The sequence below is a fragment of the Nannobrachium achirus genome (assembly GCF_963921795.1).
Source record: "Nannobrachium achirus genome assembly, chromosome: 12".
In the NCBI taxonomy this organism is placed as follows: Eukaryota; Metazoa; Chordata; class Actinopteri; order Myctophiformes; family Myctophidae; genus Nannobrachium; species Nannobrachium achirus.
The window spans coordinates 46,088,103-46,099,512 of NC_137832.1; the positions used below are offsets into that span (position 1 = coordinate 46,088,103).

Genomic DNA, 11,410 nt, shown 5'->3' on the forward strand with positions numbered 1-11,410 from the left:
TATGCACTGTATCTAGCATATGACGTCTTCTGAGGTAACTTTGTACTGCAGGCCTATAGTATACAATACTAGTGGTGAGAGGTACCCTTAACAAGCATTTGCTCTTTCGTTTTATTGTAACCATTGAAATGGAAATCAAAGGTTTAACAATATGACGACCTACAGCAAGCATGAATTAATCATTATATAACTAAAGAAATAATACACAGCAAAAGGTAACTGTAGGTTATTAGAATGAAACAAGCTTTTAACATCTGTGTTTTCAGGCTACAATACATGTATATCTGGAAAGCATTGTTGGCTCACCCAGTTCATCTGTCACTACGACATCCTGTGTTGTGTTCCATTTCCATGCAGCTCGGCACCATCGATGCAGGTCATCTCCTTCGATGCAGGCCTTCATGTTATGCCTGATTTATACAACACTGTCTCTCCTGTGTCAGTAAAGCAGAACGATGTGGATTCGCGCTTTAAACCCAATCCATTCTTGTTTACTCAGACTTTTATTTATTTTTTATCTCAGCTGAAACTTCCCTGTGAAGTGGCTAAAATCCAGTGTAAAAATGTTACCAAATGGAGCCATTCATCTTACACTCTCAGATTTAGGCTACATTGAGGACTTTGTCTCCAAAGCTTGAATTTCATTATTATCCATTATGATTAAACAATAAAACACAAAATGTAAAATGTGCAGCTTAAAAATAATGTCCCCATGCTCAAAGTGAATATCTGATTTATCATGTTTATATAGGATTATATTCTTCCTGAGCAAATCTAACAAATTATTGAGCAAAACTGCTTTATAGAAATGATATTGTTCTTCTTCCCTCATGGCCAATAGAGAATTAACATGTACTAATTACTGTTCCAGTTTTAATTAAAGAGATTCTTTGTCGTCACACTTGATCATGGGTGGAGAGAAAGGCGTTGAGTCATACTGCAATGGTTGCTCTTACATTGTAGACCTACATTGTATTTTCCACAACTTCAAATTTGTTCTCAAAACAACGTTTTATGTTTTTATTCACAACACAAAATATTGTTAGGCTAACACAAGGACCACATATCTGAGAGAAGTTAGTTTTAAAAAGGATTGTCCCACATACATTCATGTATAACGCAAAACATCTGCTGACAGATTTACCCCCCTAAGCATGTCAACAATCCAATTCAATTTTCCATCGTATAGCAGAGGGCACATTTCTTTCTCAATATTACTGTGTGTCTTAGCTATTACTGTATACACAGTCTACTGAATGGGTGCATGCATGAATGACTGAACATCCCACATACAGTAGTTAACTTGTCAACCAGCCATAATAAAATTATCAATCAAGCAGGAACATTTGTGCTGACCATAGCCTTCCACCTGTTTAGCCACGTCTTTCCAGGACTTAATGCATATGATAGATCCTATGCTGTGTAATAAAATCAGATCAGTTTCACTGTCAGTTCCAATAAACTGTTTCCTTATGGATCAGCAGAGATCCATGTGTAGGCCTACCTGGCCATTCCGATTTACAATAATCAGAATGAGATTCAACAGGGTAAAATTAGTTTTTTGTGCAAGCTCTGTCATTTTTGTTGTTTTCAGAAATAGAAAATAGAATGTGGGGGGATGGGAGCAAGGAGAACATTTTAACAGTAAAGAAAAACAGCCAAAATTAACGTCTAGATAGCCTATACTTATACATAGCATACACCAGCAAGCAGGTACATGAGGTTAGTCATAAGGTGCAAAGTGGCAGCACTTCAGTAGGTCCACATCGCAGCTGTGTGTATGTGGGATTAGGCATTTGGTGCAAAAGAGTATCAACTATCAACGCATTGTACATGAGATTAGACATTAAGGTACAAAAGAGAATAAGCTTGGTCGGGTTCACAATTAAATGAAATAAAACTCTGCTGTACGGATGATGCAAAGTGCTTAAAGAGGTGGAGCCATTGTTTTGTACTTTTTCTGTTTCGTATATGCGTCTATGGAGTTAACTTTACTCTAATAGACCCAAGGGTATAGTTATAATATGCAAATATGTCTTCCCTGTGTATATTTGGTTTCCTCCTGAAAGCTGAAAGCCTCCGAGTCAAAAGGCCCAATCGAAATACACCGCTTTAAAATCACCCCCTCACCTTTTTAACAGACAGAAACTCTGTGGGTGTGGCTAACTTCAGCTGGGTCACCACCACCCACCTGAAAACCAGTATTGTTAATGAACAGTTGGGTGTGGCCACATAAAAACATAATTTTAACACTTTCTGTACACTTTTCTGAAAAGAAAATCTTCCTCCAAGGATAATCCTTGATGACCATGTTGTAGGGGTGGAAAATCAACGCACCTGTCTTTAAGTTGTTAACAATCAAAGCTACAGAAACTCTCTCCCATGTCCCTGTCATTTGTTCATTGACTAAAATCTTGGGATATGAAGGTCATTAATAAAACAGAAGAATGTAACATATAGCCTACATTTCGTGACTTTGTTTTATCTTTCTTAAGATTATTTGTGACAGTACTGCTGTTTCTGCTAGCTCAAATGTTAATATTCCTGTGACATCATGGGTGTGGGTGAAACTTGTTGTGACCTTTTAGAATATTAATAATATATCCCTGTCCCCTATTTTTCTGTATACTCATACTGTAAAATATGATGTTTGGGGCTTTATTTGACAGTGTACATACAGTAACCTCACGTTACCAGGATTTCTTGGGGGAAGCCTGGTATTCGTTTACAACGGGCCGTTGATCCGTTCTATGCGGAAACCACAAGCAGAATAAGCGGTGTCGCTTTGTTTTGTTTCCCCCCCCCCCCGTTTGTTTCCCCATAATCCCTATTAAAATGGGTAGCCTAGTGTTGTCTTGCCAGTCGCTAACAGTTGGACTAAAAGATGCATATCCCAAACACATTTTTCAAAGGCAAAACTACGCCGCATCAAGGAGTTTATTAGGTAGGCCCTAAAAGTACGGTATGTCCTTGAGCGCAGGGGAATTATTTTGGGTTAAAACTGAATCCGGTTTGATAGTTCCGGCAAATTGTAGTCCTTTGAGTACTACAACATGACGTAAAGTGGTTTCCTCTCCCGACCGGATCAAACCTCGAAAAGTGAAGTGATCCCAGACTACTCCCGACCGGATCAAACCCCAAAAAGTGAAGGGACCCTAAGCTATACATACAGTAAGGTACGAGTTAGGAATGATGGAAAAAGGGGAATAATGAAATAAGACAATAAAAAGAAAATCTCTCTTGTATTGTCTAAGTATTCAAACTTTTTCACAATTCTTCAAGATTCTAAGCTTGTACAGTAGATATTCAAAAATGGCCAAAGTATAAAATGTGGTTAATGGCTAAACTGATTTTAAAATATTTTTGCTGCGACCCCCTGGAATGCCTCAAGGACGCATGGCATGGGCTGTTCCTGGACCCCACTTTGAGAACTACTGCTGTGGGCAACAGAGCCATCGGAATGCTCCAGCTTTGATTTAATGGCAGTGAAATTTAATTTTGAAATGCAGAGCCGATTTAGAATGTGACTTGATTTTTTCCTTTAGGGCTTTGAATGGCATTTTTTAAGGCACGTTGCCTTTTTGTAGTTTGGTCGGTGGATGTTTTTTGATCCATGTTGTCTTACTACATTGTTTTATTTGGTGCCAGCTCTTGTGTTTGAAGTGAAATTGTTCAGGGAAATACAATCCATCCCCACTTTCTGCTGAAATTACAAAATGGGGCAATATGTCAGTCAACATTGTAACAGACCTGAATATACTTATAAACACTTACAATATATTGTATATGACTAGTAATTATCCAACAAGTTTGAAATCTAGCTCCATTATTCAATCGATATGCTGTAAACGTATGCCCTTTATCTTTACCTTAACAAACTGTAAATACTTAAATTAATACTTCAGTGAATCAGTGCTTGCATGTTGAATGATTACCATAATTCTCCCCTACTACACTCACCAAACTCACAATTTGCTTATATTTTGTGCTCTAATGTCCTATACATTGTTTCTCTTTTTGCCAAAGAATGAGACACTGACAAGCAAGCCATACTGTACTACACCTAGCTAGGTGAGCACACAAATATTTCACACTTAAACGTTTTTCGGGCAGACACACATTCTACTTATGTTAGTGCAGTACTTGAATTTGGGGCTAAAGCAGGAAAGGCCTATCCTATAGATGTATTTTGTTGTTGATGTTTATTAATGAACCACAATGGAAACAAGTTTTTGGCTTTTTGTGACATCCATTTGGCATGTTCTTAACCCGTTGTACTGCCTGTACATAAAACAAAAAGTCAATACATTCAATCAATCAATCAATCAATCAATCAATCAAGTTATTATTATATCCTATTACAAAGATACTTTGTGTGAAATTGCACAGTTGACTTCCTGGTGTCATCATGGACAAAATGTGCTATTTCAATTCAGCTGAAAAGGTTAGCTCACTTGCATCAGAATGGTCTTTTCAACAACAAGCTCCTATCTGACAGCCCTGGACAGCGGGTCAAATGTTGACCTGCTTGATCTTCATTGTTTTGGGGAATGATAAATACTTTATAGCAGAGGGTAACTTGAGCTGAAGTACTGGCCATGTGCCAGTCTTTCACAACTCAAGTGATAAGCTCAATCAATTGGATTCTATCCATTGGGTTCTATCCTTGTGCCGGACAGTATATGGCCCCACATGCTATAAGCCTGCCCTCTTTCCTCAGGCAAGCGGGTGAGTGATTGAAATGCATCGTTGCATTCCTGTGTTACGTTCACATAAGGGAAATTGAAAAATACTTCATGTCCCAATAAGGCATATACTTCTAACATCCCCATCCTGTCATAGTAGCTTTCAACCTGGCTCATCTTCTTTGTGCCTTTGGGGAGCAAAAAAGAATGCATGCCATGTGGAGTACATTTGACCTTGGTCCTTTATATTATATATTCTTATTCCATAATCAACTGATTGTTTACTTTTCCATTCTGGCCCACAAGGCAAGTTCAAAAAAGGTTTTGGAAGTTCAATAAAATTAAAAGTTTGGGCGATTGGGCTCCATTATATTAACACATAGACAATGACAAGCTTATGATGATATAGGAGAGAGAAAAGCGCTTTCACTTCTGAAGGGCCTCCACAATACTCTCTAGTCTAGGCTCTTCCATTTAGACACTTTGAGAAGTTCTCTATAGACATAAATGGGAAATCCTATTATGGATGATTCTAGGAGCCAAAGCTCCAAAATATCGTAATAATCTCGTCAACAAAGCCAGCATTATCAACTACATAAAGGGCACTTTTCTAGTTTATACTTTGTTGTACACAGTATAATTTGACCATTAAACCCCAGCATCCTTGTTTTGGGCATGCAATTATAGGCGAACATTTTCACAAAATGTTTGGACCTTTCTGACAAAGCGTAAGTTGACACAACAAGCTAAACACAGGCAGTAGCAGATCACCCTTCATGAATGGAACCAAAGTAGAGACCATTCTGACAAAAGGCAAATAGAGGAATGGAAAACAATGGGGGCGTGATTATAAGGTCATGCAAGTCCCTGAAGGAAAGGAACAAATGGTGAAACGCTAGAACAGTGGTTCTCAAACTTGGGGTCAGGACCCCAAGTGGGGTCCCCAAATTATTTGTGGGGTCCCCAGATGATTAGTTTAATGTAATTTATTTTTCTCACTCAACGGTAAACAAACCAACATTCAGTATATGTTTAGCATATGACTGAAATTCCGTCTCCGAGAAACATGCTCCTGCTGCTCATGGTGCAGGGGTTACGCGGAAGGAGGCAGCAAGGTGTGCAAAGACCATTGTCATTGATCAGGCAAAAAAGCTGTTCAAGCAGCCACCATCTCAATGTCTTGATGGAAAACACAAACAACCCAGAAGCAACAGTGCCCAGTACTTGACATTATTTTATATATTACGTAATTTGTAAAACTAAAGCTTTTCTGAGCCTGTTTGTTGTCTTTGTCACTCACAAAAGTAATATACTGTATTTCTTTATATTAATACATAACGTGATGTGTTACCTGTGTTATGACTGGAAGTGAACCTAATGTTTTCACATATATATGTAAAAGTGGCTTGTTGACACAGTGCTTTGACAGTATAGCAGTGAGAAAAGCCCTTGAGGCTCGTTGGACAAATTGACTCATAGAGCAGTGAGATTTCTGTGTAATCGATCTCACATAACTCTGTGAGCTGAACAGACAGGCCCCCGCTGGGCCTCAGCTGTGTCTAGAGCAGTGGTTCTCGAACAAGATTTGACATTTCAAGGTCTCCCCCCCCTTAACTCTGACAGTGTACAAATGGAACCAAATGGACCCACACTTGGTTCCATTTGTACACTGTCAGAGTTACAGACTTGTATGGGTCAATTTAAACCCTCCTAAAGGAACCCTAGTGTGTTGAACACCTTAACAGAAGGGCAAAAGACCTTTTTTTCATCTTTTATTCCTCCAAAATGTTACGTCTTTTGTTACAATGTTAAAGCACTATATATATATATATATATATATATATTTTATAATTTTTATCCCATGATTTTGCAACCCATTTTCACCCAGTGCCAATTGCCTCCCTCTGCCGCGCCTGGGAGACAACGGACTGACCTCATGCTTCCTTCAATGCATGAGTAGTCCAAGTTGTTTCTTTTCACCTGGCAGGGGGGATTTCCCCGGGATGGACGTAGCGCGTGGAAGGAACACGTTATTCCAACCAGTTCCTTTACCCTCCATCAAGCGCCCCGGCTGGCCAGGGGGAGGCATTATTGAGACCAGGATTACTGCATTTTTTTGTGAGGGTATTAACCCCTGTTACTGAACAAACACACTTGCTAGAGTGTTTGTTCAGTAACAGGGGTCTCCCCATCTTTCCAGCTCTTTAATAAAGAGCTGGGATTACAGTATTTTCTTAATTTTAATTTAATCTGTACAATAATCTGTTGTATGCTCTGTATTCTCAGTTCGTTGTCTCCCCCTACTGTCCATTGTAAACACAACAGAAATATCACCCCCCACAAAGGGACAGTGCAATTTATAATAATAATAATAGTTACCTACTCCTCCCGGGAGGGAAATTCAGATGTCGCAGCCCAACCCAGCTGCTTTTTTCAGTTTAACCCAGTTGAACCCAGTGCTGCCCACAAAGAGCGCGAGGGAGAGGGGAGCAGTGATAGCTGGAGCGGGGAATTGTACCTGCGTCCTCTGGGGCCTCCAGAGTCCTAGGTATGGACACTAACCACTCAGCCATCACTGCTCTAATAAAGACCATGCATACTGCTCCAGTGAGTGGGGAGACAGTTAGCAATTGTGTTATATGAAAATGCACATGCATGATTCAGGTGCAGGATGAACTTGAACTTTGAACCATCAGTGCACAGCCTTAGATCAGTGGTTTTCAAAGTGTGGTGCGGGGACCCCAGCCAAAAGAGGAGCAGTTTTAAATTTAACGTCACTATAATGGGGGGACTGAGTTACTTGGGCCCAAGGTGGAGGGGCCTTAATTATTTTATACTTTAGCTATTGAAAAATAGCAGATCTACAACTGTGAGCTTGTAGATCTGCTTGTAGATCTGCTAAAGTCGTGAAAATGTGTGCAAATCTTTGAATATAATGTATTCTTTTGTAATTTAGTTTTTTCTTATTTTCTTTGTTATCATGTGTACTTATATGTAATATCCTTAACATTATGATGCTGCCTTTTCTTATTTGATTTCTAATAGTTGTGAAATCATATCTTGGTATAGTAATGATTCTAATAAAAAGAGTTAAAGAAAATAGATAGACAGCCAATGACATCAGAATTAGTAGATTATTATTATTATATTATAACTAGACCAGGTCAACCTGGTTGTGCCAGACCCCCTGTCTGTCATCATCATTTATGACATCATGCCTTTTGTAGGCATGTCATCATCATGTCATCATCATATATACCCTTTATATAGAAAACCCGGACAGACATTTGCTTATGTAGGCCTACCCATTTCATGGGTCTGGCAATAATGCTAGTCCGACTCCCTACTATACCTGTTTGCCTTACCCGTATATTTGTAGCCTGGATCACTGGATGGCCAAAATGTCACGTTAAGTTTGACCAATCCTCAAGCTTAAGCCTCACCAAACGTCAAGGATTAGTTCCAGACGGACGGACAGACAGACATTCAGTCGATTAATAGTTATTATTATATAAGATATACTAGAGGTAGACAGCAAAGGAGCAGCCAATCAGATGTGCATGTTCAAAAACCTTGAGGATTGGTGGATTGGTGAGCCAATCTCCATGATTGGTGGAGTTTCACATGACATCATAACATTATACTATAAAACGGGCGGAGCGGACGCACATCTGATTGGCTGCGGGCATAGAAGGCCACTCTCCTGGCCCTTAAATAGGCATATGCCTCGATATTATGACGTCACGCTTTTCCCCTCTCTGATTGGCTACTGTCCCATGACATGCATGGGCATAAACACAGACACACCGACACACAGACATACATAGATTTTGACTAATTACTTGCGCCATGTATATCTATCTACTGTACTGCGTTCGGTGTTTCTGTCGCATCCCCCGGCGTGTCCTCTGTTTGTGTTTACACCTGCTGTAGCCAATCAGGGACCAGCATTCCTGGTGACGTCACCATCAACAACCAATAAGAGACCATCATAATTGGTGATGCCACCATGAACAAGTGCGACCTGATATAAAGGCGCTCTCTGCTGGCGCACAAGTGGCCATGCATGGCCATGAGCGCACGAGGAGCAAGTTGGCACCTCGACAGAGTGCAGTCTAGTTTATGTATGGCCCGTATGGCCTACTTTTGTGCACCAGCAGAGCGCGCCTTGTCATTTATATCAGGTCGCACTTGTTGATGGTTACGTCATCAAGAATGCTGGTCGCTCATTGGCTGTAAGCTGGTATAAAAGGACTGTGTCATTTCTTGTTTCCCAGCAAAGTGAACTTGTGTTTTGTAAACTTTCTGAGTAATGTTGTCCAGTGTGGGCGGCTGCACAACAGAAAAGTGAAGCTTTTGGTCATGCTTCACTTGACATCACAATATATAATGTAAATGCTAAGATGGAATTCATCTCCCAGCTGATTCCCTGCGATGTGTGGTGTCATGGCAACCACTTGCAATTTCCCAGAATCTTTAAATGTCTCAGTGAATTGAATATACGGGACCTTAATGGAAACAAGCCCAGAGGGCTTATCTGGGACTGGGTTATCCTCTTGGCATCCTTTTTTTTTTCTTTTTTGGAGATCTGTTAAAGTATTCAATCAATCAATCAATGAATCAAGATTTAAAATGGTCAAAATATATTAAAAAAAAGCAATATATTCCCATAGCAATCATTGCTGTAGTGTCTCTGCAGCTCTTTAAAATACAATTTCAGGTCGGGATAGCAATTTCATCCAATCAGGACACAGATACATATGGGAAAATGAAAAAAGGGAGGGAAAAAAAACATGCAGGCAAAAGTAGAACTGGAACACCATAAAACTAAAATGCAAAATCTTTGTGCAGTTCTCCTGATTGGATAAAATTGGTATGTCTTTCTCTTCTGTGGTGGCGAGCAGCGGGTAAGGTGCCAGTTGATCCCGATAGTCGTCTTACTTACTGGTTCTCAAAGTGTGGTCCGCGGTCCCCCAGGGGGTTCCAGGGGGCTCCAGCTAAATGCGTCATCTGTGGGCATACTAAACTGGGGGTGTCCTTAAAATTAAAACGTTTGAGAATCACTGCATCACGTCCGAGAGTTTAGCCGGCACAGTGCATGGCTCAGTCCATTTGTTATGGAGTTGGGAGACCTCCAAAGAAAAACGTTATTGTCAATTCTTATTCAATATCTATATGCTTGCTTTATTATTGCCTCAAACATAAGAGTGGTGGAGGAAAAAAAGGCGCTTGTGCATCTTTTTTCCTGAAGTCCTCTTCTATAGCACTGTTTCTCACAACATCGGGTCCAGGCACCACCAGGGGTTCCAAATGGACCCTTAAGGGTCTATTTCTCTGAGAGTTAAATTGACACTGAGGATTGATTCTACAGTGTAGTTTGGGGTCCCAGAGATTAAAAAATCATACTGGGGTCCTTCATTTAAAAAGGTTGTGAATCACTTTTCAACAGTAACAACCAGCGAGATACTGTAAAAGTAAGATTCAATGCCTTCTACCCTTTATTCGTAGTGACTGTCCTTCACCAGAGAAGGGAGTGAATTTGCTCAAAGTGTTATCTTCGTCTTGCATATTCTTGGGCCTAGAGTTTCTGATGAAGGTGATCTTGCCGATTTTGTATTCATAGTTGGGAATTCCTCTTTTAATACCACCGGTGTCGATAGGTGCAGGGCCGGGCTCAACGCCCTTCTTTTTGCCGTTCAACCGATTGCCAGAGCCAGTGAAGGCTCTGAATCCAACATTCATGTCTGCATACATGCTGGGATCTCCTTCCTCTGTGCGCTCCTCGTGGCCAGGTTCTATGTAACCCAAAGGGGCATCAAAGTCCACATTGATGTCACACTCAATGATGGATACTGCCTTTTCTGGCTTGGTCTCCATTACCCGCAGTTCATAGACACTTTCATTGTAGTTTATTGCAATGATATCACCTGTTGTCAGGCAGGCGAAGTTTCTCAGGGCGTTTTCCAAGACTGCTTTGGGGTTTGTAATGTCCTGGAAGCTTGGGCTCTGTGGCTGGAATTTGGAGTAAGAGGCCACCCTGAGTTTAACACTTTCCACCTGGACCAGGCTGCCTTCGTCCAGCAGAAGGTTCTGCATCATCCAGTATGGCAGGTAGCAGTTTCCCTCATCGGCAACAAACTCCAGAACACCAGAGTGTGTCACTCGGTCCTCATTCTCATTGGTTAATTTGAAAAACATTGGGTAGGTGATGTTAAGCTGGCTGAGATGCTCAAGTGCAGACGATGGCAGGATGATTTTCCCTCCTTTATCCACCTCAGAGCGGTCATATGGACTTACCAGCATGGAGATAGAGTAGCAGCGGTACTGGGTGGAGAAACGGTCGACCATGTTGAAGGATAAGCTGACAGAATACAGTATTTGAACAGGCAGTGGTGTATTCAGCTTCGTCTGTAACAGTTAGGGTTCGACGTTCGGAGGAAGCTACTACAGGCTGACACTTAGTTTTTTGAACAGTTTACTTTCTTTAAGGGAGGACAATAGATGACGATGTTGTGATGGCATCGCACGGTGACAGTCGGATTGGGCTGAAACCTTGCCCAAAAGGAGACATACATCATAGGATATGTCTGACGTCATAGACTTGCCCAAATATGGAGTTTCACCTGGCTTGGCGGAGTTACAAAGCGTACCTTTATACATTATTTATACAACCGATATGCCCATATATGAAGATCTCTGTATCAGTCAGTCCTTGTCCCTTTTAT

At 40.7% G+C, this 11,410-nt stretch overlaps 1 protein-coding gene across 1 annotated transcript; it reads right to left on the reverse strand.

The window, feature by feature from the left end:
- Window positions 1-10,166: 10,166 nt before the first annotated feature.
- On the reverse strand, window positions 10,167-11,033 carry LOC308295628 (ubiquitin recognition factor in ER-associated degradation protein 1-like; the record flags this gene model as incomplete). Its single annotated transcript, XM_080738677.1, has 1 exon — window positions 10,167-11,033. One exon carries the CDS (start codon window positions 11,031-11,033, stop codon window positions 10,167-10,169), a length of 867 nt encoding a protein of 288 aa, XP_080594803.1.
- Between the last annotated feature and the right edge of the window lie 377 nt (window positions 11,034-11,410).